Below are 27,969 nucleotides of genomic sequence, written 5' to 3'. Positions count from 1 at the left end.
GGAAAAGGTGAAGGTGCATATTCATCTCATTACAAAGTATGTCACTGTGAGTGCAGATAAAATGGAAAGGATATGCAAGGAGACATGAAAAGATAACACACATTCAGAGTGGCAAAATAAGGTTGGCCAAGAGATAGAAAAGATGTTCCTGCACTGGTGAGGGAGTACTGGAACTATAGAGAAGATATAAGTGAAATAGACTTTGAAAAGTGACAAAATAATCATGCCACTATCCCAGAGGAAATAAATGCAGAAAGTTATACATGCAGGTCACTTTGGGATTGAGAAATGCAAAATGAGAGGAAGGGAAGTCCTATTCTGGCCCAAGAAGACAAGAGATATGCAAGCAGTGGTGTTAAGGTGCAACATACAGTATGTCAACCAGATGTGGAAAAACTGGATTGACAAAGTAAAAGTCCTGCTTAGGTTTTCCTTCTGCCTGTGCTCTCAACACAGGTGATTTCACCAATTAGCTCATCAACCTGGCTTAGGGGATGTGGTAATTAGGATCAGCTGGTTCATTGAATTGGCTGGAGCAAAAATGTGGCAGGGATTTTACTTTCTGCACCTGTTTTTTTCCACCTCTGATGTCAACCATTCAAAAACACAGAAGAAAGAAACATTCATCCCTCATGAAACACCTCAGAAGCCATGGTAGGTATTGGGAACAGATTTGTTCACATGGAAAGGACTTTCTTAAAATAACTGCCTAATACACACAATACTGGTAGGTGGCACAGCTCAGACACCAAAGCAGCAACTGTGATTAAGATCACAAAGTCTATACCAGCTAGACATGAGATTCCAGATGAGATCAAATCACATAAAGGACCTCAATTTTTACAAGAGGTTCAGTAAAGACTAGAACTTCAAATACACAAATGTCTCACCAGACATTCAGTCAAATGTACTCATTAAAAAGAGAAGAAGAAGAAACCTTTATTTGTCACATGCACACTTCAAGCACAGTGAGATTCATCCTCTGCATTTAACCCATCTGAAGCAGTGAACATACGCACCCCCCCAGAGCAGTAGGCAGCCACACTACAGCGCCCAGGGAGCAGTCAGGGGTTAAGTACCTTGCTCAAGGGGACTTCAGCCCAAGGCTGCCCCACGTTAACCTAACTGCATGTCTTTGAACTGTGGGGGAAACCGGAGCACCTGGAGGAAACCCACGCTGACAGGGGGAGAACATGCCAACTCCACACAGAAAGGCCCCCGCCAGCCGCTGGGCTTGAACCCAGGACCATCTTGCTGTGAGGCGACAGTGCTAACCACTACACCACCGTGCCACCAAAAGAGTGTACAAATTATTAAATCAATTATAGACAACGTGGACATGGACAGCTATGACCCATATATTCGATTTTTAGAATATCGCAATACTCTAGTAGGGCAGAGTGGGTCACCAACACAATTGCCAATGGATAGATGTTTGAAGGCACCCATATCATGCTCAGAAAAAGCATATCAGGCCCCAGATTTTAAAAGACACAGAAGAAGTGAGGACAAGATTGAGTAGGCTCAAACAGAAACAGAAAACTTTCTATGACAGGATGGTGAAAGATCTCCCCAATCTTAGCCAATGTAAGTGACAGGGTGAGAGTGCAAGACCACTCAAGTGGTCAATGGCATCCAGCGGTGGCCAAGGATGTAGCTGATATGCCCAGCTCATTTATAAGAAGAAACAAGGAGGGTTGACTGTTAACAACGAAGTGTAAGCATATATTATGGGATGACAAAGACAACGGGGAAAGAGAGATACCAGAAGAGGTGACAACATCACCAGCATCCACTCTCAACACCAATGGGGAATCTGGAGAAACACATGGTCATGACACTGGACAGCAAACAGAGAACAACACAGTGGTCAAACACACAGTAAGTGGCTGACAATTTCACACTCCAGCTAGGTACAGAGTCTAAAAAGTAAAAAGAAATAACTTTTGTTGGTAATAGTTGAATGTATGGGTACTTATTACAATGTTGGGAAATATTGTCATCAGTGTTGTTTTCATTAACGATGACGAAATGATTTTGTTAATGCACCTTTTTTCATAACTAAAATGAGACAGTTACAAGCTAAACATAACTCTTTGATCACGAAAATATGACGTGATATATCTGTTGTTTTCATTGACAAGACGAGACGAGACGAAAATGTTAGTGGGTTGGCTATAGGACTATCAAAATGCATGGCATTTCCTCCAATGGTGCATGCAACCCATCTGCCAAATGCTGAAAATATCAGCAATGCACCTGCATCTGGTCCTTGTTTGGCCACGCCCACCACCAGGCATGTCCGGGCACAGTGCACACCGGGGCAGCCATACACAGTTCATGGACCATCGGCAACGCCAGCACAAGGGCTTGGTGAGCGGAAAAGACATGATGATTTATGGACATACTTTACACATAATCCAGCAGAAAATAAAACGGAATGCCTTGTAGTGGGAGACAGAGGTACACGCTGTGGCTATAAACTACGTGGCAAGAATACAACCAACCTCAAGAGGCATCTAAAGGCTCACCATGCTGCTATTTCTGCGACGGTAAGTTAACATTACAAGAAGTCCTTAACAGATCATGTATGCATTTGCTAGCTTTGGTTAATGTCACTCAACAATCAGTCTGTGATGAATTTCCTATGAAGTTTTCCAAAACACCGTGACCTGGCGAAAATGAATGGGACCGCTAGCTTCATGCTAAAATTGGCTTGGTTAAGCTAACTTAAATTAAATTAACATGTCATGAGTAAAACTTGTCCTGCAGGGATTTTTGGTGGGACAGCAACTGAATGCTTTGTCATATATTGACCCATATTTGAGTTACTGTGAAACATATGGGGGGAAATGTAGCTTTTCAGACCTGTTGCTAAATGAGCAGCAGCACACCTGGCTACTCTAACGTTAGCAGCATGTTTAGCCATCATATTTACATTAACGGACAGCGTGGTCATCTTCTAGTTGTGTGTTCATCATGACATGTTTCTGCTCTATCAACGCATTGCGACATGTTAAACGGAGGCAGAAACACGAGTCTGTGAACAATGGAGCATGCACACTAGACAGCGTGTATGTAGAGAGCATGCACACTAGACAGCGTTTATGTAGAGAGCATGCACACTAGACAGCGTTTATGTAGAGAGCATGCACACTAGACAGCATTTATGTAGAGAGCATGCACACTAGACAGCGTTTATGTAGAGAGCATGCACACTAGACAGCGTTTATGTAGAGAGCATGAACACTAGACAGCGTTTATGTAGAGAGTATACACACTAGACAGCGTTTATGTAGAAAGCATGCACACTAGACAGCGTTTATGTAGAGAGCATGCACACTAGACAGCGTTTATGTAGAGAGCATGCACACTAGACAGCGTTTATGTAGAGAGCATGCACACTAGACAGCGTTTATGTAGAGAGCATGCACACTAGACAGCGTTTATGTAGAGAGCATGCACACTAGACAGCGTTTATGTAGAGAGCATGAACACTAGACAGCGTTTATGTAGAGAGTATACACACTAGACAGCGTTTATGTAGAGAGCATGCACACTAGACAGCGTTTATGTAGAGAGCATGCACACTAGACAGCGTTTATGTAGAGAGTATGTTATGCACAACCTGTCAACCTCGATTACAATTTCCTATCTCTGTATTGGCCTAATTTAATGTTTTAAAGTAATTATTTTTTCGACTAAAATGAATGACTAAAACTGGACTAAAACCCTTTTAGTTTTCGTCGACTAAAACTAGACCAAAACTATCAAGGATGGAATTGACTAAAATGTGACTAAAACTAATAAGCATTTCGTCCAAAAGACTAAGACTAAAACTAAATCAAAAATGGCTGCCAAAAACAACACTGATTGTCATTACTGCTGTGGCAGGAATTGATATTGTGTGGACATAGAAATGTGTTGAAGTTTTGCGATTATTTTCAGTGTTTTGGAAGTTTTGTTCTGATATAAGTTAAAGACACTGACTTCAACCCCAATTACAAAAAAGTTGGGACACTGTGTAAAACAAATAAAAACAGAATGTGAAGATTTGCAATCCATGGAAACCCTATATTTCATTGAAAATAGTACAAAGACAACATATCAAATGTTGAAACAAATGTTCTTGTTTGTTGAAAAAATATATGCTCATTTTGAATTTGATGTCAGCAACACATTTCAGAAAATTTGGGACGGGGCAACAAAATACTGAAAAAGATGTGTAATGCGAAAAAACTACTTTGATTAATTGGCAACAGGTCAGTAACATAATTGGGTATAAAAAGAACATCCCAGAGAGGATCAAAAGTAAGGATGGGGATGGTTTCACCACTCTGTGAAAGACTGCATGGGCAAACATGCAAGAATTTAAGAATAATGTTCCTCAATATAAAATTGCAAAGAATTAGGAGATCACATCATCTATGGTACATAATATCATTAAAAGATTCAGAGAATCTGGAGAAATCTCTGCAAGAGACAAGGCTGAAAACTGACATTGGATGCCTGTGACCTTCAGGCCCTCAGGCAACACTGCATTAAAAACAGACACGTGTCTGTAGTGGAAATCACTGTATGGGGACAGGAGCACTGCAGAAAACCACTGTCTGTGAAAACAGTTCATTACTGCATCCACAAATGCAAGTTAAAACCATTTATAAACAATATCCAGAAACACCACCACCTTCTCTGGGCCTGAGCTCTTTTACAATGGACTAAGGCAAAGTGGAAAATTGTCTTGAGGTCTGACGAATCAAAAGTAGAAATTCTTTTCAGAAATAATGGACACCACATCCTCCAGGCTAAAGAGGAGAGGCACTATCCAGCTTGTTATCAGTGCACAGTTCAAAAGCCAGCATCTGTGATAGTATGAGGATGTATTAGTGCACATAACATGGGTAGCTTGTACATCTGGGAAGACATTGTCATTAGGGTGGCATGGTGGTGTAGTAGTTAGCACTGTTGCTTCACAGGGTTTGAGCCCAGTGGCTGATGGGGGCCTTTCTGTGTGGAGTTTGCATGTTCTCCCTGTGTCTGCATGGTCTGTCTGTCTGTTTGTCATGGCTCTGGTTTCCCCCACGGTTCAAAAGACATGCAATTAGGTTAACATGGGGCAGCCATGGCCTGAAGGTTGGGCTGAAGTGCCTTTGAGCAAAGCACCTAACCCCCAACTGCTCCCTGGGCGCTGTAGCATAGCTGCCCAGTGCTCTGGGTATGTCTGTGTACTCATTGCTCACTTGTGTGTGCATGTGTGTGTTCATTGCTTCAGATGGGTAAAATGCAGAGGAAACATTTTACTGTGTGCTTAAGTCTGTGCTTGAGTGGGAGTCATGTGGGATCACTGAGCAAGATGGTCACATAGTTGGAGCTCTCCTACAACCCCACCAAAGTTGCCCGAAATTTGCTAGATAATTACGCTTAATCGTTGTATACTTGACTGATAACTGTGATACTGATACTTATGTATATAGTGTTTAAGTTCGGTGTCTTTTGCATAATGATGACAAGAATGGCAAAGCAAAACACAAGTACACCAGCCGCTAGTAGGCTAACAGCAACAGCAGGAGCTTAGCAAAGGAGAAAGCGAAAATGTTCTGGCTTCCATGCAGCAGTCCCTGGAGAAAGCTATGAAGGAGATGGGAAGAGTTGGAAAGCTTCTGACAACGCTGCAAGCAGATATATCAGAAATAAAAGATGCCAATATGGGGTTACGCACAGATATGGATAGTGTTTTGCTCCGATTGAATGAAGCCGAAAGCCGAATCTTTCAACTTGAGGACGAGAGTTACCAGCTCCATCAAGAAGCGGATAAGACAGCTAAGAAATGTGAGGACTTGCATTATGCTGTGGAAGATGTGGCTAATAGAGACACGTCAGGATCTGCAACTTATTGGTTTGAAAGAAAAGCTGAAAGATGGTAAACCATCCGAATGTGTGAAAACCATTATCTCTGAGGCTTTGGGGGTCGAATTGGATGGGTCACAGTTACAACGAGTGCACCAAGCCCCGATACCAATGCCAGAAGAAGGCTGCCCGCCCAGACCAATAATCATTCGGTTTCTGAGTTTCTTGGAGTGGGAGAGAGTGTTGGGGGCCGCAAAGCAGAAATATAGAAATAAGGAAGACGTAATTTGGAGAGGCTGTAAGCTGTCATTCTTCCCGGACATGACGAGAGAGATGGCGGAGAAGAGGAGAAAGTTCAAGGATGTTCAGAGTCGGCTACACACACTTGATGTGCGATTCACCTTAGCCTATCCAGTGGAGCTGTGCTTTACATGGCGAGGGAAAAGAATGAAGTTCACGGATGACAGAGAGGCGATGGACTTTCTTAATAAAGAGACGGGGCAACAGAGATCATTGGATGGGTCACCTGAGCGTGAGCCAGCAGATGAGTAACTTTGAAGTGCAGGTAACACCTTAAGGACATGTTTTCTATACAGGTATCTGTTTGTTCTCGTAACCTGACATCTACCGCACCATACTATATGTTTTCTGAGCCTGCCTATAACCTAGTCAGTATCAAAATAAGACACATTGGGAGTGTCAAGAATGATGTTTTGATGCTTTGGGAAGGAGGTGGGGGAGGGGGGTTTATGATGACCACTTCAGCGTGCCTCATGGGCCTGTTTTGTGGGGGGTCTCTGAAGATAGAGAAAGGGGAAGGAAGAGGTGGTTGGGGTGTTATATTTTATGTTCCCTGTTCTCAAGGGTTTTTGAACGAATATTTGTTAATTTGGATTGGCAGCTGGGCAGTGCCCCCTCTATTGCTATATTTTGTTTTTCTTATTTCTTACGGGCTACTGACACACATATATTTACCTCAATGCCAGATTAAAAAGTCAATTTCTTAATTAAGACTAATGAATAACTGTGTGAGGATAGTATCCTGGAATGTGAATGGATTGCAAAATCCCATAAAGTGGAAGAAATGTTTGTCATACCTTAAATCTCAACAAGTCCATATAGCTTTTATTCAGGAGACACATGTGACTGATTCCGAGGCTGCTAAATTAAAGAGAGATTGGGTGGGCCAGATATTTCATAGCTCATATTCTAGTAAAAAGCATGGAGTAGCTATTTTGGTACACAAAAATCTGAATTTTCTTCTTGGAAAAGAGCAAAAGGACAAAGAAGGAAGGGTTATATATTTACAAGCTAAAATTAATGTAGTGCAAGTTACGTTATGCAATATTTACGTCCCTAATGCAGAAGACCCAAGTTTCTTTCATAAAATAAACAAACTAGTTGGGAATGATGGTAGAGGGCATGTTATCATAGCTGGGGATTTCAACCAAGTTTTGGATGGAGTTTTGGACAAAACCACTTTTTCTAATATTGTACCAAAAGATAGAATGGCCATTGGGCTTCTGATAGAGGATATAGGTCTGATAGATATATGGAGGCTTGTTAACCCCAAAGATAGAGAATATACATTTTATTCTCATAAACATAAATCGCACTCCAGGATAGATTATTTTTTAATTAGTAAAGAACTTGTACACAATGTCACCGACTGCTCAGTAGGACCAATGACTGATCATGCAGTGGTGCACCTAGGCTTATTGATAGGGTCAGAGGGTAATAGAGGAAGTAGGTGGAGATTAAATGTATCTTTGTTCCAGGACCCAGTATTCTGTAGACAAATTGAAAAAGATCTTGGCGGTTTTTTCTTGGAGAACATAGGCTCAATAGATAGGATTGGGACAGTTTGGGAAGCTTTCAAAGCTTATATTAGGGGGAAGATTATAGCACAATCTAGTGGGAAAAAAGAGAGCAAATACGAAGACTTAAAGACTTAGAAACTCAACTTAAAGATTTGGAGAAGGCATTGGCTGAGAAACATAATGATTTACTACTAAAACAAGTGTGTGACTTGAAATTCCAAATAAACGACATGTATAACAGAAAAGCAGAATACACTTTGTTCAGGCTTAAAACTGCTTAGTATGAAAGTGGGGAAAAATCTAGCAAGTTGTTGGCCAGACAGTTACGCCAAAAAGAAGCCAGTTATACCATATCAGCTGTTAAAAATAAGAAAGGGGAATTGATGACTAACACAAGTGATTGTGGCAGCAGGGGCGTGGCCAAGCATCGGTCTGTGACCAGAGGGCGGAGTCAGGGAAGGTAAGTGGCAGAATCACTGCACCTGACGTCAATTAACCTGTGTTTGTGTGTCTTCCCCAGTGACCGCGCCCTATATAAGGAGGGAGAGAGAGGAGGAAGAGAGCTCTCTCCCGAACCAGACAACTAATGTGTGTGTGCACGCGTGTGTGTCTGGGTGACTGGGAGTTTGTGTGTGACTGAAAAGTAACACAATAAAGAGTTTTGACAACTCAGTTCTGGCCTGCCGTACTTCTGTGCTCCACCCACCCACTCAAACTCTTACAGTGGTGCTGAAACCCGGGACGGAGCACAGAGGAGAACAGCCCCATGTAGTCCTCCCCCTTTGTAGACCTGGTCCACGCCCTCGCCACGACCCAACAGAGCCAGCACCAGGCATTGGTTGCCCTCCGAAAGGAGCTAGAGCAAAGGTTCGAGGCCCTGGTGCTGGCGCAACAGGAAGATTGTCAGGCATTCTGGCACCTCCTCGCGTCGGCGGGGTCCACCACCTCCACCGCCACAGTCCCTCCCCACCTCACCCTAATGAAGATGGGCCCGCACGACGACCCCGAGGCCTTCCTTGTGCTATTCGAACAAGCAGCAGAGGCCTCGGGCTGGCCGGTGGAACAGCGCGCGGCGCGCCTCCTCCCCCTGCTAACGGGTGAGGCGCAGCTGGCTGCGCTACAGCTCCCCGCCGACAGCCGGCTGGTCTACGCGGACCTGCGCCGGGCTGTCCTCCAGCGTGTGGGGCGCACCCCCAAACAACATCGACAGCGCTTCCGCGCTCTGCGCCAAGAGGTGGTTGGCCGCCCGTTCGCATTTGGCCAACAACTCCGGGACACCTGCCGGTGGTGGCTGAGGGCTGACAACCGTGACGCCGAGGGAGTCGTCGATCTGGTGGCACTGGAGCAGTTCATCGCACAACTTCCCAAAGGGACAGCGGAGTGGGTCCAGTGCCATTGCCCGGCATCAGTGGATCAGGCCATCGAGTTGGTGGAGGATCATTTGGCAGCTGTTCCCATGGCAGGATCACAGATCCCCTCTTCGCTTCTCTCCTCTCTCTCTCTTCCCCCCTTCTGTGTCTCATCCTCGCCCCATTCCCCCACTGTGGAGGCGGGGGCCGGCTCCCTCACAGCCAGCCCGCTGCACCCGCGGTGCCCTCCCGTTTCCTGCTTCCGTGTTTGTCTCTCCCCCCCTCAGGTGAGTGAGCCCCAGAGCGCCGGTGCAGAGAGAGAGCCCGGGCCGGTTTGCTGGCACTGCGAGGAGCCGGGGCACCTCCGGCATCAGTGCTCGGCAAAGGAGGTGGGCGCAGTGGTCCGGATCCCCGACGCACCAGGAACCGCCCTCAATTGGGCCGGAGCGTATCGCATACCAGTGAATGTCCAAGGGGATACATATCAGGCTTTGGTGGACTCTGGCTGTAATCAGACCTCAATCCACCAAAGCCTGGTGCAAGACGAGGCATTGGGGAGAGCACAATTGGTGAAGGTGTTGTGTGTGCACGGGGATGTTCACAACTACCCTTTAGTGTCGGTCCACATTCTATTTCGAGGGGAGAAATTAAGTGTAAAGGTGGCAGTTAATCCTTGCCTTACCCACTCGATAATTTTGGGGACTGATTGGCCAGGATTTGGGGAGTTAATGACTCATTTAGTGAAGAGTGGGTCCTGCCATAGTTCAGCAGGGGGAGATCCTGGTGTGGCATTGGTGGGAGCAGCTGTCACAGAGCGGTCTACATCATCTCCGCGTCAGAGTGAGGAGCAGCAGGCTCCTCCTCCCTCTCTCGGGGAATCCCTTGCAGATTTCCCATTAGAACAGTCGCGAGATGAGACTCTGTGGCATGCGTTTGACCAAGTGAGAGTAATCGATGGTCAAACGCTCCAGCCAAACGCCACACCGTCCTTCCCCTATTTCTCTATTATGAAAGAGAGATTATACCGAGTGATGCAGGACACTCAGACTAAAGAGCAGATCACGCAACTTTTGATCCCAAAGAGCCGCCGGGAATTGGTATTCCAGGCAGCTCACTTTAATCGCATGGCTGGACACTTGGGGCAGGATAAGACACTAGCCCGAATATTGGCCCGGTTCTATTGGCCAGGGATTTGCGGCGATGTCCGTAGGTGGTGTACGGCATGCTGCGAATGCCAGCTAGTAAATCCAGCGGCCATTCCAAAAGCGCCTTTGCGCCCTCTACCATTAATCGAGACCCCGTTCGAAAGAATTGGGATGGATCTCATCTGGCCATTAGATCAGTCAACGCGAGGGTATCGCTTTATTTTAGTTCTGGTGGACTATGCAACGCGATATCAGGAAGCAGTGCCTCTTCACAATAACTCAGTATTGTGGAAGCAATCTTCCACGTCATCTCCCAAGTCGGAATCCCCAAAGAGATTCTGACTGATCAAGGCACATCGTTTATGTCATGCACACTGAGCGAACTGTATGGGTTATTGGGAATTAAGCCAATCCGCACCAGTGTTTATCACCCACAAACGGAAGGTTTAGTCAAAAGGTTCAACCGCACACTCAAGAATATAATTTAAAAATTCGTAAGCGAGAACACATGCAATTGGGATAAATGGCTCGAACCCCTGTTATTCACAGTGCGAGAGGTCCCCCAAGCCTCCACAGGGATCTCCCCGTTTGAATTATTATATGGGCGTAAGCTGCGCGGCATCCTAGATGTACTGCAGGAAAATTGGGAGGAGGGACCTTCACTGAGCAAAAATGAAATCCAATATGTTATTGACCTGCGCGCAAAACTCCACACACTCACACACCTAACCCAGGAGAATTTGCGGCAGGCCCAAGAATGGCAAATCCGCCTGTACGACAGGGGTACGCGCCTTAGGGAGTTCTCACTGGGAAATAAAGTACTCGTACTGTTGCCCACATTGAGCTCCAAATTGATCGCCAAGTGGCAAGGACCCTTTGAGGTCACATGGTGAGTCGGGGATGTTGACTATGAGGTGAGGTGAATGGACAGGGGTGGGGTGTGACAGATTTACCACCTCAACCTACTCAAACTCTGGAACGAGGAGGTCCCCGTGGCGTTGGTGTCGTTGGTTCCAGAGAAGGCGGAGCTGGGGCTGGAGGTTCAAAAGGGAACATTGACATCGCGTACCTCTCCGGTCCTCTGTGGAGACCACCTCTCCCCGACCCAACTCACGGAGGTTGCCCAGTTGCAGACCGAATTTTCGGAAGTGTTCTCGCCCCTGCCCGGCCACACCCACCTCATAGAACACCTAATTGAGATGCCCCCGGGGGTGGTAGTGCACAGCCACCCTTACAGGCTACCTGAACACAAAAAAAAGGTGGTTCAGGAAGAACTCGAGGCCATGCTCGAAATGGGCATCGTCAAGGAGTCCCACAGTGACTGGAGCAGCCCGGTGGTCTTGGTTCCCAAGGCCGACGGGATGGTCCAGTTCTGTGTGGACTATAGAAAAGTCAACGTGGTGCCTAAATTCGATGCGTACCCAATGCCTCGTATTGACGAGTTGCTGGATCGACTAGGCACGGCTCGCTTTTATTCGACACTGGATTTGACAAAGGCAGATCCCCTTGACTCCACTATCCCGAGAAAAAACGGCCTTTTCCACACCGTTTGGCTTACACCAATTCGTCACACTTCCTTTTGGGCTGTTTGGGGTGCCCGCTACGTTTCAGCGGCTTATGGACAGGGTTCTCCGCCCCCACGCCACCTATGCGGCCGCATACTTGGATGATATTATAATCTATAGTAATGACTGGCCACGGCATCTACAACACCTGAGGGCCGTCCTTGGGTCGCTGAGGCGAGCGGGTCTCATGGCCAACCCGAAGAAGTGTGTGATTGGGCGGGTGGAAGTATGGTATCTGGGCTTCCACTTGGGCAATGTGCAGGTGCGTCCCCAAATTAATAAGATGGCAGCGATTGCGGCCTGCCCAAGGCCCAAGACCAAAAAGGGGGTGAGACAGTTCCTGGGGCTGGCTGGCTATTATCGTAGGTTTATACCTAATTATTCGGACGCCACCAGCCCGCTGACTGATCTCACTAAAAAGGGGGCACCAGATCCGGTCCAGTGGACGGAGCAATGCCAGCAGGCTTTCTCTGAGGTGAAGGCTGCACTGTGTGGGGGGCCACTGTTACACTCCCCTGACTTTTCTCTCCCCTTTATGTTGCAGACGGATGCGTCGGACAGAGGGCTGGGGGCTGTTTTGTCCCAGGAGGTGGAGGGGGAGGATCACCCCGTGCTGTACATGAGCAGGAAGCTGTCAGTGCGTGAGGGGTGCTACAGCACAATAGAGAAGGAGTGCCTCGCCATCAAGTGGGCGGTCCTTGCCTTCCGCTACTACCTGCTGGGACGCCCTTTCACCCTCTGTTTGGACCACACACCCCTCCAGTGGCTCCACCGCATGAGGGATGCCAACATGTGGATCACCCATTGGCATCTGGCACTCCAGCCCTTTAACTTCAAGCTGATCCACAGGCCGGGGGCGCAGATGGTCGTGGCGGACTTCCTCTCCCGTCAGGGGGAGTCGGCTGCAGGCCGGACAGCTGCCCGGCCTGAGTCGGGCAGTGGAGGTATGTGGCAGCAGGGGCGTGGTCAAGCATCGGTCTGTGACCGGAGGGCGGAGTCAGGGAAGGTAAGTGGCAGAATCAATGCACCTGACGTCAATTAACCTGTGTTTGTGTGTCTTCCCCAGTGACCGCGCCCTATATAAGGAGGGAGAGAGAGGAGGAAGAGAGCTCTCTCCTGAACCAGACGACTAATGTATGTGTGTGTGTGTGTGTGTGTGTGTGTGTGTGTGTGTGTCTGGGTGACTGGGTGACTGGGAGTTTGTGTGTGACTGAAAAGTAACACAATAAAGAGTTTTGACAACTCAGTTCTGGCCTGCCGTACTTCTGTGCTCCACCCACCCGCTCAAACTCTTACAGTGATATTAATAAAGTGTTTGCAAATTTCTATAACCAGTTATACAAATCTGAGGTCAACCCAGGGAGAAACAAATGTGATGCCTTTTTCTCTAAGATTAAACTGCCAGAAATGTTAGAGGATCAGAAGGAGTTGTTGAACCGTCCTATAACAGTGGATGAAGTCAAAACTGCAATTGCATCAATGAGGGCCGGGAAATCACCTGGTTTGGATGGTTTTCCTTCAGAATATTATGAGGTTTATAATTATATTATTAGCTGGCTCTCATCTTGACACAAGTATATGAAGAGTCTTTCTCAGTGGGTAAATTGCCAAATACATTTAATGAAGCTCTAATCTCTTTAATTGTTAAAAAGGATAAAGACCCTACTGATCCAGCTAGTTATATACTGGTCAGTCTTATCAGTGTGGATTGTAAAATTCTGACAAAAGTACTGGCTACTAGACTAAAGAAAGTTTTGCCACACCTAATACACCCTGATCAAGTAGGTTTCATTAAAGGGAGATCATCCACTGATAATGTTAGGTGCCTATTGCACCTCATGCAGCTTAACCATAATAAAAGCAAAGCAATAGTCACTATATCTTTGGATACCCTAAAAGCATTCGATAAGGTGGAATGGAGCTTTCTGCACTACACTCTTCAAAAATTTGGGTGTGGAGATGGCTTTATCAAATGGGTGAATATCATTTATTCAAATCCAAGAGCAGCAGTGATAACGCATGGAATTATATTATCTTTCTTTAACTTCTCACGTTGAACTAAGCAGGGAGATCCTCTTAGTCCCCTGCTCTTTACATTATTTCTGGAACCCCTGGCTATGGCAATAAGAACCGAGAGTAGTATTAAAGGGATTCTGCATGGGCAAGAAAAACACGAAACGTTCCTCTATGCAGACGATATTTTATTACTTATTAAGGATCCTTTATTGTCAGTTCCCAACCTCTCATCTATAATAGAGTCTTTTTCTACATTGTCAGGCTATAAGATAAATTGGGAGAAATCTGAGTGTATGCTGATATGTAAGGGATGCAATCAGGCCACAATAACCACATTTCAGTTTAAATGGGTCCAAACTGGAATGAAATATTTAGGTATTAGATTGTGCCCAGATTTAAGAAATATAATTGATACTAATATGTCCCTTTTAATTAAGAAGATTAAGATGAATTTGGACAAATGGAGGTTGATAAACCTCACCTTGTGGGGAAAAATTAATATAATTAAAATGGTTGTTTCCACACAATTTAACTACATCTCTATGATGATACCAGTGGTTATTCCTGATGTGATGTTTAAGCAATATAACAAGTTAATCACAGAGTTTTTATGGAATGGGAAAAAAACCAGAATTAAGCTAAAGAAACTTTTTGCCTCACGAGATATTGGTGGTTTAGCACTCTCAAATGTGGAATTATATAATATAGTATTTGAGATGAACAAGTAAGCAAGACATTGGGGTACTTATGATTCCAATCCGAGATGGGTTAAGATGAAAGAAGCACTTGCATACCCATCTGGCGTTGTGGAACTTTTATCACAGAAGAATCAGGCAGGAGGGGGGAACTTAATTTTAAAACATTCACAATGGGCATGGGCAAGGGTACATAAGATGTTGAGGATTTCACAATATAAGCAAAGCTACTCCTCGATATGGAATAATCCCTCAATTTGTATCGGGAAAAAGGTATTCCTATGGCAAACATGGCTGGTGAAAGGCGTACGCACTGTTCAAGATCTGTATAGAGATCAGTCATTTATGTCTTTTGAGGATCTTAAAGAACGGTTCAATTTAATTGACAAAGGGGATTTTTGGAGGTATCTACAATTGAGAAGTACTGTGGGGTCTGTTTTTGGTTTGAGGAGAGAAAATGGAAAAGAAAATGTGGTACAGGAGTTCCTTAATTCTCCACATGTATTACACTCTGCCTCTGTATTTTATAAGAAAATGTCAAGCATCCAAACCAAACTGTGTGAAAACTTAAGGGTAATATGGCAAAAAGAGTTTGATAAGGATATTGATGAGGACATATGGCAAGACATTATTTCAGATGTGGGAAGGGCTACAAGGGATGCTAGAAATAAATTAATTCACTACAAAATTGTACATAGGTATTATTATACACCTAATAAGTTGTTTAGAATGGGGTTAACCGAGGATAATAAATGCTGGAAGTGTAATAAGGAAGTGGGGACACTTCTCCATGCATTATGGGATTGCCCCTTGATAATGCACTTTTGGAAGGCAGTTTTGCAAAAGTTTGAGGGCTGGCTCAATCAATCTTTACCGGAGTCCCCACAAATGTGCCTGTTAGGGGATGTCTTTTATGCCTAAGGGCCTTACGAAAGCTGAAGTTGGGCTAATGATAACAGGTCTTATTGTAGCTGCCAGAATTATTCTGTGTAAATGGAAGAGCCCACATAGACCAGAAGTTAAGGAATGGCTTCAGCTTATGTCAGAGACGGCTGCCTTTGAACTTATGATTGGAAGGGTGCAGAATGTCCCAAGTAAAAATAGCCAAGCATGGATGTCTTTTGATTACAGTATTGGTTTAAACTCCTAGAGGGGGTGCAGGGCATTGTGTATATTGTGTCAGTATATCAGTCAGTATGCAATGGGGGAGGGCTGTGATGGTTCTGTATGGCTGCCTGTTTGTGTGTTTTTGTTACTGTTTGTTGGTTTCTTGTAATTGCATTATGAACATAAATGAAAATAAATAAAAATGTTAATGACAAAAAAATTCTGTGCTTGAGTGTACATGTGACAAAGGCTTCTTCTTCTTAATGCTGAATGATATACAGTATACACATTTCAGAGCAATATGCTGCCATCCAGACAAAAATCTTTTTCAGGGAAGGCCTTCCTTCTTTCAGCAAGACAATACCAACTTGCTTTCTGCACATATTAAACTGGCTAAACTGGCTTGCCTGCAGTCCAGACCTGTCTCCCATTTAAAATATTTGACGCATTATGAAGCGCAAAATGGTGGCACGGTGGTGTAGTGGTTAGCGCTGTCGCCTCACAGCAAGAAGGTCCAGGTTCAAGCCCTGTGGCCGGTGAGGGCCTTTCTGTGTGGAGTTTGCATGTTGTCCGCGTGGGTTTCCTCCGGGTGCTCCGGTTTCCCCCACAGTCCAAAGACTTGCAGGTTAGGTTAACTGGTGACTCTAAGGCCAAGTTTACATTAGACCGTATCTGTCTCGTTTTCTTCACGGATGCACTGTCCGTTTACATTAAAACGCCGGGAAACGGGAATCGGCCAGGGTCCACGTATTCAATCCAGATCGTGTCTGGTCCGGTGCTGTGTAAACATTGAGAATACGCGGATACGCTGTGCTGAGCTCTAGCTGGCGTCGTCATTGGACAACGTCACTGTGACATCCACCTTCCTGATTCGCTGGCGTTGGTCATGTGACGCGACTGCTGAAAAACGGCGCTGACTTCCGCCTTGTATCACCTTTCATTAAAGAGTATAAAAGTATGAAAATACTGCAAATACTGATGCAAATACTGCCCATTGTGTAGTTATGGTTGTCTTTAGGCTTGCCATCCTTCCACTTGCAAGTGGTAAGTGATATGCGCTGGGATCACACACACACAGCGGCTCAGTCCCGAATCACTGCTTGTGCACTTCACTCGCGTGCTCTGTGAGCTGTGCAGGGCCGGAGTGCGCACCCTCCAGAGGGCACTCGCTGTTCAGGGCGGAGTGATTTGGAGCGCAGAATGCCTGCGGAGCCGAGCATATCCGTGTATTGGTGTTGCTGTGTGCACACTAATCGTTTTAAAAACGTTAATCTGATGATCTGCTGATACGGTCTAATGTAAACCCCACCTAAATTGACCATAGGTGTGAATGTGAGTGTGAATGGTTGTCTGTGTCTATGTGTCAGCCCTGTGATGACCCGGCGACTTGTCCAGGGTGTACCCTGCTTTTCGCCCGTAGTCAGCTGGGATAGGCTCCAGCTTGCCTGCGACCCTGTAGAACAGGATAAAGCGGCTAGAGATAATGAGATGAGATGAAGCGCAAAATATGACAAAGGAGACCCTGAACTGTTGAGCAATGGGGCAACATTTCTCTTTCAAAACTACAGTAATTGGTCTCCTCAGTTCCCAAACGTTTACAGTGTTGTTAAAAGTAGAAGTGATGCAACACAGTAGTAAACATGCCCCGTCCCAACTTTTTGAAAAAAGTGTTGCTGACATCAAATTCAAAATGAGCCTATTTTTCAAAAAACAATAACATTTCAGTTTCAACATTTGATATTCTCATCTCTCATTCTCATTATCTCTAGCCGCTTTATCCTTCTACAGGGTCGCAGGCAAGCTGGAGCCTATCCCAGCTGACTACGGGCGAAAGGCGGGGTACACCCTGGACAAGTCGCCAGGTCATCACAGGGCTGACACATAGACACAGACAACCATTCACACTCACATTCATACCTACGGTCAATTTAGAGTCACCAGTTAACCTAACCTGCATGTCTTTGGACTGTGGGGGAAACCGGAGCACCCGGAGGAAACCCACGCGGACACGGGGAGAACATACAAACTCCACACAGAAAGGCCCTCGCCGGCCCCGGGGCTCGAACCCAGGACCTTCTTGCTGTGAGGCGACAGCGCTAACCACTACACCACCGTGCCGCCCCATTTGATATTCTGTATTTCAAATTCTGTAAAGCTGCTTTGCGACAATGTTTATTGTTAAAAGCGCTATACAAATAAACTTGACTTGACATGATATGTTGTCTTTGTACTATTTTCAATTAAATATAGGGTTTCCATGATTTGCAAATTTTCTCATTCTGTTTTTATTTACAGTTTACACAGCGTCACAACATTTTTGGAATTGGGGTTGTATATAGGGATTCCTGATTTTAATGAAAATTCATTCCATGGACATTATGTGTTTACAGGTTCGCAGTTCTTCAGTTTTTCTTTGACAGTGGTTTACAGTATTTCTTAAGAAGTAAGGTGTATTGATATGTTAAGTCTGACACCTAGTGGTAAAGGGGGGATGGAAAGTTGTTGAATAAACATGGCTGAACAGAACACATGGCTTTGTAACACACTCTCACTTTGAAATGGTAAAATCAGATAGCAAACATGTTTTGCTTGCTTGATTATATTTTGCGGACAGGAAAATTGCAAATTGCCTTACTTGCTCTGGAGGCCACCCCCTGGTGGTAACCCAGGGATATCCGCTGAAGCCAGAACCGTCAAAACTGACAAGAGATCAGGCTCGTCTCCTCTTCCACTCAGTTCCTCGAAGATTTCTGTCCAGAAGGAATTCATATCAGTTTTCAGTGATGCAGTTAGAACTGAATACTGATACCATGACATTAACATTATATAGGTTGTGATCATGATCTCATAATGAACGTTTGTGCAGTACTGTATATGGAACATTTGGTGCTTGTATCTATTAATCCACATGCTAGAACTGTATATTTACAAATATTTATTTATCTACTACTCAAGTTGTTGTCAATAGTATAATGTGTAATGAAAGTTTTTGTATTAAATTAGAAAAGAATGCAAATTAGAAACATTTTCACTACTGGTCTCAAGGACCCCATCCATCCATCCATCCATCCATCCATCCATCTATCTATCTATCTATCTATCTATCTATCTATCTATCTATCTATCTATCTATCTATCTATTCAACAGGTGTCAGTACTTTAATAAATTAATTTTTACTCACTACATAACTTTGTTGATTTTTTGTGTATATATATATATATATATATATATATATATATATATATATATATATATATATATATATATATTATAGGTGGGGGTTATTTATTAAATATTAATTAACATTAATATTAATTATTAAATATTAAACAGTTACTCTCATTCACAAAACAATGGAACTATTACTGGAATGCTAGAGTTGCTAAAACAGATTAAAATCAGTGTGCTCTTTCTACTGAGAGTAGCTTATACATAAACCAGCTGAATCATGCCCAGTGTAAATGGACTAAGGTCAGTGCTTGACATGACTCTTGGTGTGATGTTTACATTGCACATCTGGTCTGAATCCAGGGTGATACAGCTAATCGTTGTGGTCTCTTCACCACTCCATGCTTTCAGTTAATAAGGATAACCTTTTTTGACTTCTATTATTAAAGAAAGATTAATTTTTGTCTGAGAAATACCTCTGGTGAAATATCTAAAATGAATGAAAAGAAAAGGGTCTAATTATAAAAAGGAAGTGTAATTATATAGACTTTATTACACACCAGCAACTTTTGACTCCAAGTAGTCCTCTAATTCTGCTTCCTGGTGCAGTGCCTCAGGAGAAAACTGGGGGGCACCAGGGAAACACACCACTATGATGCTGATATTGTCAAGACTTCCCTGGGGAGCAACAAAGAGAAGTTATACTATGGAAGAACTAAGCCCAAAGCTTTGTTAGCCCTTCACCTGGAGTAATTTACCATAGCCAGTCCACTTACTGGCATGTTTTTGCATGATGGAAGGAAACCAGAAAACCCTGAAGAAATCCATGCTGACAGTAACCTAAGCTCATGCTCAAACTGGGGAACCTAAAGCAATGCAACTCACTATATTGTGCCACCCATGTAACAGTTTGATGCCATAAAATGTAATATTATTAATTGTAATTCTGCACCTCTAATTGTAATCCATGTTTCATGAATACAATTCACATACTATATAACTGGAAATGATTATTTATGTCCTTGAATTTTTTTGTAGCATTCACATAATTATTTTTAATAGGAAATTAACTCTATACAAATGCTATTTGTGTGTAGAATTTGTAATAAGTATGCACATACAAGAAAAAAACAAGTAAAGTACTCCAGTATATGGGCTTAGTGTTTGACATTAAGATTACATCATTACACCATTTGGCTGAAAGAATGTCCATAGGTTACTGCTTCTGTGATCATTTCTTATGCTGTGACTCACATGCAGGCTGTGCCCAGAGCTTGTGAGGCTTACTGTTGGCCATGTGTCCTGACATTACACTGTACTACATTAAATGTCCTAATTTCATCCTGTGGCTAAAAGTAGATCATCCATTTGTGGCTTACAGATTTATTTGAATCTGTGCTACTGTCATCACAAAATAGAGCTTACTGACGCTTCTTCAAAGGCTCTCATATCCAGTAGGTCATCCTTTCTCTTACATAATCATCCAGCTCAAATCAGACTAAGACACTATAGACTTGTGAAAGAGTAAGTGTGGGTGTTCAGACTTCTGTGGTGCTCTAAATACAGTCATGCCAACAAAATATGAAGCATTGGTGTTGCTGGTTTCTAAATGCATTCATTAGCAAAATCCCATCTTGCAGTCCTCAAGTGTGAAACAGAAGTCTTGTGGGAGTCATACATTATTTAGAGAGAGAAACTGTAAACCACTTATAGGTTTAAATGAAGTCTAATAGATGAACTTCTAGCAGTTTGTTTTCTACTGTTATTTCGTACAGGCCTACCTTATAGAGGCAAAGGTCGATGACCTGGGAGCAGACCTCTCGTAGATCCGTACACACTCGCAGTCGACTGTGCATGAATGCACAGAGCTCCTCATTGCTGATTGTGTCCCAAACACCATCACATGCCAGAACTATGAACTCATCTGCTGGTGAGCGCGCCATGACTGAGATCTCTGGCTCTGGAGAGACCATCTGCTCATTAGCTGGGCGCCACTCAACAGACTTGTAGCTGAAGTCACCAAGAGCTCTGGAGACAGCCAGGGAGCCATTAACACGTTGCAAAGTGACTGAGCCACCAGCATTCTCAATGCGTTCCTTCTCTCCAGGACTGAATGGCTTGTGGTCTTCTGTTGAAAAGGCCACACGTCCGGCACGGCACAGAACTGCCCGTGAATCTCCGCAGTTTGCAAAATAGATGTGGTTTGGAGTGATCACAGTAGAGACCACAGTGGTGCCACCACGCTCCCAGCCTTCACGGCAGGCCATTGCATGGAGGTGTTTGTCCATAAGGAAGAAGCCTTCCCTTATGCCTTCTGTGACCTGCTCCACATCTTCCTCTGCCCGGATCTTACCTGTAAGAAGGAGTCAGGAAGCATAGTGCAATAGGTTATTTTGCATAATGCATTTGCAGATAAATATTAGCAATAATTTCACAAATTCCTGAAGTAATGAGTGAAGACCATCCACAAGAAACCTAGTATATGTCCTATCTGTTGTCCATCATTAAGAAGACAAAAGAGAATAGGAAAGTGACAGTTAAGATATTCAAATTATGACATGTTTTTATCCTTGAAAGTTTGTAGAAATTTGCCCAACTCTATTTGTATAAAAGTTATACAGGTCAAGGCTGGGGGGGTGGGTTCTGTGTAGTGACACTGACAGTGGTGGCTCAGTGGTTAATGCTGGTGCGGATTTATCCAAAAAAAAGTTTTAGTATTGCAGATACAGAGATATTCCTGCCATTTTTTTTATTTAATTAATAAGGTTTAAAAACATAAACAAAATAAATCTCTATGTGGGATTGAGCTGAAGAGTTTATGGTATAAATTTATATTTAATAGTAAGTCCTAGCTTAGATTTATTCACACATGACACTTACACAGTGAAAAGCAAGGTGGGAGAGTCCTGTTGGATTTTAACAGGGCATGGGAACTTCATGCATCTATATAATAACATACTGTATTCCCAGACTGCACTATAGACTACATGTAAAGGGTGTGCACCATCCTTTTATGTTTATGGTATCATTAATATGCATGCTCACAAGGCAAAATAAGATGCTGCAGCAGGTTTACTACATACACACACGTCGGCTGTCTGACTACTGCTCATATTCATTAATAGGGTATCACTGTAGTTACTATACCTTGTGTATGTACATGGTACACGTGCCATTTTGGGGGTGAGCCTCACTTTGATTTTTCCGACAGTGGCTGGATAGGTCTGTGAGGGATGTTGATTTTTTTTTTTTCAACGGGTCTGAAGAAAATCTGTTTGAAATCCCCTGAGTCTTGGGAACTAAGACTTATTATAGGACTTGTTCACATGCAGCTCACACAATCATTGTATAGTTATCTCAGTCAGGCCCGGCGCCAGGAACAGTTTACTAAGGGGGCAATTAGAAATCGCAAGGGGGCAAATATTTTTTCATATAGTGTGTAGTAGTGATGGCGGTCTGACAACGTGTTTCAAACAATTAACTGCGCCAACCACAAAACCACGGCCCCGAAGGTTGCTTTAGTCCGGGAAAATCATGTGGCATATTACCAGGGCAGTTGCGCTTTATCAGCTCCCGTGCCCACCTGTTAACCCTCCCCTCCGATTTTCTCACAGACACGCGTTACACATACAAATAGCTCCGCGGCATGAAAACAAAATGTCAATGCAAGTCTAAGGTACTTGGCTCGGTGGCCAAAATCATAATTTTAAAAAAATCAACAGACCCCGCGGCTGCACCAGTAATAGCCTTCCTGACTCGCACCGAGTCAACGCTAACCACTTAATCCGCGATCCCAGTTTAGGCGTGTAGGGGACTAAACACTCTGAAGTGATGAATTTTCACCCCCGCTGCATGGGGGGTGACGTCAACGACACACATTCTTACGCTATTTGCGCACAAAGCGGACCATATATGAACACATACACCAACATAAACGGAGATAAATTTAGCCTACAAAGAAAGAAAATGGATTCACAATATTGTGATTGAATTCGTTTAATTCGGTGGGGGAAAGACTACTCCCGTAAACTGACTGCATATTGCAGAGACAGTGCACTTGTAAGTGTACATGTAAAACCCCCACCCGCACGACCCCTCCCCTTGTCCTTATCACAGGTCTGTGTGTGCGCGGCTGTGTCAGCATTTCACACATACACCCACAATAACTAGTCCCCAGTAGTTAGGATTGATACATATGTCTAAAACAGGGTTAATATTAAATTCAGGCTTTTTGAAATAATCCTAGCTTAATACAGTTGAATTCTACGATTGCAACGTAAGAATCATAACAACCAATCAGATTTGTTCTACCGTGCCAGTTTTAGTAGTGATTTATGTGAAATGTATTTTTGTGCAATGCGCAACCACTTAATATTTCATATTTGAAAATGCAAATTATTAATACGTCTATAATACATTATATTTTCATAAGAAAACAATTAAGTGATCTGAGTCTCCGTTGAGGGGGCGGGGCTGTAGCCACGAGGGGGCGACGCCCCCTTTCGCCCCCCCATGGCGCCGGGCCTGATCTCAGTCAGACTCAGGAGCTCAGACTGCAGTTACTGACTTTGTATGATAGACATGCAACTCTTGCAGTCTTTGTTTATAGTTATCTCAGTATTAAGCTCTATCTTAAAGGTAGACTGCCTTTCAGATTTTTCAAGTGTAGGTCATAAAAATAATTTTTCCTGACACCCAATTATTTTTGTTTTATGGACCAAAAGCTACTGAATTTGAATCACAGACTTCCAATTTTATTAAGTTTTTTAATAGAAAAATTAATGAATTTAGGGCCATGTGGCCCTAAAGTCTCCACTATTTTTCCTGCTTCAACATGGCTCAATTCAAGATACTACGTCATGCATCATGTGGTGGGCTTTCCCCATTCATGTAAGGTATTGTGGGATAAAAATTTGAAACAGGAGAGAAAAATGGAGGATGTGAGCATGCGAATGAAATGTGGAAGACTGACTACAATAATGGAAAGCAAGAAGAAAAGATGTTATGTTGTGAAGGAAAGGAAATGCAGGACCAAACTAATAAATATCAGTGGTCAGCAAGCACCTCGGTGTGATCAGCTGTTCTTTTAGCAACTTAATTATGCAACTGTTAGTGCACGGTCAAGGTAAACCTGTAGATGGCAGTAATGAAACACTGGATGCCAGCTGCCGTAAAACCCAAAAGAAAGTACACCTGCGCATTCGCCCACAGTCTTCCTCTGTCTGCTTGACTGTGCAAAGCAAGCGATGTCATGCATATTAGTTGCTAGGGAATCCCCTCAAATTAAATAACTTCCCAAACACAGAATGGCCTGATATTTTGTGAGATATTACAGAAATAAACAAACATCACAATGACCAAATTTTAGAGGGAACTAAATTTCAACGATTTTATGAAATCAAAAAGCCGTCTAACTTTAAGTGGCCACTTACATTACCTCAGTTTACCTGGGCATATTCACTGTCTTATACAACCCCGAGTCCAAAAAAGTTGGGACAAAGTACAAATTATAAATAAAAACGGAATGCAATAATTTACAAATCTCAAAAACTGATATTGTATTCACAATAGAATATAGACAACATATCAAATGTCGAAAGTGAGACATTTTGAAATTTCATGCCAAATATTGGCTCATTTGAAATTTCATGACAGCAACACATCTCAAAAAAGTTGGGACAGGGGCAATAAGAGGCTGGAAAAGTTAAAGGTACAAAAAAGGAACAGCTGGAGGACCAAATTGCAACTCATTAGGTCAATTGGCAATAGGTCATTAACATGACTGGGTATAAAAAGAGCATCTTGGAGTGGCAGTGGCTCTCAGAAGTAAAGATGGGAAGAGGATCACCAATCCCCCTAATTGTGCGCCGACAAATAGTGGAGCAATATCAGAAAGGAGTTCGACAGTGTAAAATTGCAAAGAGTTTGAACATATCATCATCTACAGTGCATAATATCATCAAAAGATTCAGAGAATCTGGAAGAATCTCTGTGCGTAAGGGTCAAGGCCGGAAAACCATAATGGGTGCCCGTGATCTTTGGGCCCTTAGACGGCACTGCATCACATACAGGCATGCTTCTGTATTGGAAATCACAAAATGGGCTCAGGAATATTTCCAGAGAACATTATCTGTGAACACAATTCTCCGTGCTATCCGCCATTGCCAGCTAAAACTCTATAGTTCAAAGAAGAAGCTGTATCTAAACATGATCCAGAAGCGCAGACGTCTTCTCTGGGCCAAGGCTCATTTAGAATGGACTGTGTCAAAGTGGAAAACTGTTCTGTGGTCAGATGAATCAAAATTTGAAGTTCTTTATGGAAATCAGGAATGCCGTGTCATTCGAACTAAAGAGGAGAAGGACGACCCAAGTTGTTATCAGCGCTCAGTTCAGAAGCCTGCATCTCTGATGGTATGGGGTTGTATTAGTGCATGTGGCATGGGCAGCTTACACATCTGGAAAGACACCATCAATGCTGAAAGGTATATCCAGGTTCTAGAGCAATATATGCTCCCATCCAGATGACGTCTCTTTCAGGGAAGTCCTTGTATTTTCCAACATGACAATGCCAAACCACATGCTGTTTCAATTACAGCATCATGGCTGCATAGAAGAAGGGTCCGGGTACTGAACTGGCCAGCCTGCAGTCCAGATCTTTCACCCATAGAAAACATTTGGCGCATCATAAAACAGAAGATACAACAAAAAAGACCTAAGACAGTTGAGCAACTAGAATCCTACATTAGACAAGAATGGGTTAACATTCCTATCCCTAAACTTGAGCAACTTCTCTCCTCAGTCCCCAGACGTTTATAGACTGTTGCAAAGAGAAAAGGGGATGTCTCACAGTGGTAAACATGGCCTTGTCCAAATTTTTTGAGATGTGTTGTTGTCATGAAATTTAAAATCACCTCATTTTTCTCTTTAAATTATACATTTTCTCAGTTTAAACATTTGATATGTAATCTATGTTCTATTCTGAATAAAATATGGAATTTTGAAACTTCCACATAATTGCATTCCGTTTTTATTTACAATTTGTACTTGGGGGGGGCGGCATGGTGGTGTAGTGGTTAGCGCTGTCGCCTCACAGCAAGAAGGTCCGGGTTCGAGCCCAGCAGCTGGCGAGGGCCTTTCTGTGTAGAGTTTGCATGTTCTCCCCGTGTCTGCGTGGGTTTCCTCTGGGTGCTCCGGTTTCCCCCACAGTCCAAAGACATGCAGGTTAGGTTAACTGGTGACACTAAATTGACTGTAGGTGTGAATGTGAGTGTGAACGGTTGTCTGTGTCTATGTGTCAGCCCTGTGATGACCTGGCGACTTGTCCAGGGTGTACCCCGCCTTTTGCCCGTAGTCAGCTGGGATAGGCTCCAGCTTGCCTGCGACCCTGTAGAACAGGATAAAGCGGCTAGAGATAATGAGATGAGATGAAATGAGGGTTGTATGTACGGTACATTGAATGTCCTGAGCAGGAGCTCAGATTGCAGTTGCTAAAATAGTAATAATTTATTGATATAAGGTGTTTTGTGGCATCGTGGCTCAGGTGGATAAGGTGCTATACCATAAATCTGCAGAGCCGGGTTTGATTCCGACCCGAGGTCATTTCCTGATCTTTCTGTCTCTTTCCTGCTCATTTCCTGTCTCTACACTGTCCTATCCAATAAAGGTGAACCCCCCCCCCCAAAAAAAAAAAAAATCTTAAAAAAAATTAACCTAACCTGCATGTCTTTGGACTGTGGGGGAAACCAGAGCACCCAGAGGAAACCCACGTGGACAACATGCAAACTCCGCACAGAAAGGCCCTCGCCAGCCACAGGGCTCGAAACCGGACCTTCTTGCTGTGAGGCGACAGCACTAACTACTACACCACCGTGCCGCCCTCAGTTGTAATTATGTTCTACACATATACCTGCAACTATGCCAATATTATTTTCAGTGACTAATAAAATGGTTTTGAAAGTTCCTACTTTTAAAACATATTTTGATATGGTAATTTTATTTAAGAGATTTAATTTACAACATGTCTCTGATAGCTCCAAATACATCTCCAGGCATTTAAAAACTGCAGAGCTTCTGGGGGCCTCTGGCGGTCCCTGGACCCCCGGCCTTAATGGGTTGACACCCCCTTTCCCATTTTCCTGGATCTGCCCCTGTAATGCTTTGAGATACTGATCAGATGGTTGAGACTAAACTGCACAATTAAATTTGTGCTGATGATGAGCTTTTGAAGGTCCTGAGTTTCTTATCAAGGCCAGTTAGCATATGCATCAACATTCCTCTGCTAAGAGTGATGCAGTTTACTGTAATCATTCATAGGAAGTGCACTAAAATACTGCTGATGTTCCCAATGACTCACAGATATCAGAAGGCATATCCAACATCTTACCTCATAACAGTCCACCCTGCTAACAAAAATGAAGCAATCTAATGGGTTGTAAGACAGCTTTTAACTCACCTGTACTTAGGATGTGCTCCAGCAGGTTTCGTGAGCAGTGCTGAGCCACTGTGCTGCCAGCGTGGCCATCATACACTGCAAAGAAACCCCAGTGAGAGAGCTCTCCACCCAGCTGGGGGAAGTAATTATGGAAGTCCTCCATGTGGGCCCTCCAGCCTTGCATGCTGCCCAGAGCATAGGTGAGGCCCCAGGAGGCACAGCCCTTTTCAAAATACTTGTCCAGCACAGGACGTTCAAGGTAAGGACTGGGGATGACCCCCTCCTCCTCTCCAGCATCTTCACCTTCAGCTGGCTCACCTCCGCCTCCCCCACGCCCCCCTTTAAAAAAAGAGGTGACTCGTTTTTCCGTCTCCTTCACCAGCTGCCGGACAAAAGCTGGCATTTCCACACTTCCCTTCCTGGATGTTCTCATGGTGTCTTTGATCAGTGTCTAAATCCTCAGGCCCTGTTACCCAGCCTCCGCCCCTGTGCTTCTCTCTGTGCCTTGGCCGTTGTGTGCAGCCTTGCTGCTGAAGGCCTTCAGAGCATGACTGCCTTAAAGACTGATCCTGTTATTCCAAACATCAGCAGATAATAGAATCCAGGAATCTTGCTCTTTGATAATCTATCCATCACTGGCTGTGCTTAGGAGTCTAACCTATCCTCATTCTTTACCGTTCTGTACAAATTGCTCTGTTGTTCTCTTCGTCCTGCTCTGTCTCTCAGTGCTATTCCCTTCCCTCTCTTCTCCCCGAACCTGTTATTTGCCTATCGTCCCTCTGATTGGCTGAGTTATTTCTGTCCTCCAATCCCTTCCTGCTGTTC

The 27,969-nt window shown here is 43.9% G+C and overlaps 1 protein-coding gene across 1 annotated transcript in view; it reads right to left on the bottom strand.

Moving 5' to 3' along the window:
• The window catches only part of ppm1nb (protein phosphatase, Mg2+/Mn2+ dependent, 1Nb (putative)), a 47,357-nt gene extending 19,504 nt beyond the window's left edge, over positions 1-27,853 (bottom strand). The window contains exons 1-4 of the mRNA XM_060935039.1: positions 27,166-27,853; positions 20,495-21,066; positions 19,274-19,391; positions 18,180-18,294 (exon numbers count right to left, since the gene is read on the bottom strand). Of these exons, the coding sequence (XP_060791022.1) occupies positions 18,180-18,294; positions 19,274-19,391; positions 20,495-21,066; positions 27,166-27,577 (1,217 nt within the window). The 5' untranslated portion in view covers positions 27,578-27,853. The remainder of the gene's footprint in view (positions 1-18,179; positions 18,295-19,273; positions 19,392-20,494; positions 21,067-27,165) is intronic.
• Positions 27,854-27,969: the final 116 nt, after the last annotated feature.

The sequence above is a fragment of the Neoarius graeffei genome, chromosome 12 (assembly GCF_027579695.1).
Source record: "Neoarius graeffei isolate fNeoGra1 chromosome 12, fNeoGra1.pri, whole genome shotgun sequence".
In the NCBI taxonomy this organism is placed as follows: Eukaryota; Metazoa; Chordata; class Actinopteri; order Siluriformes; family Ariidae; genus Neoarius; species Neoarius graeffei.
The sequence above is the reverse complement of the archived record's forward strand: the minus strand, read 5'-3'. Positions and strand labels throughout refer to the sequence as shown.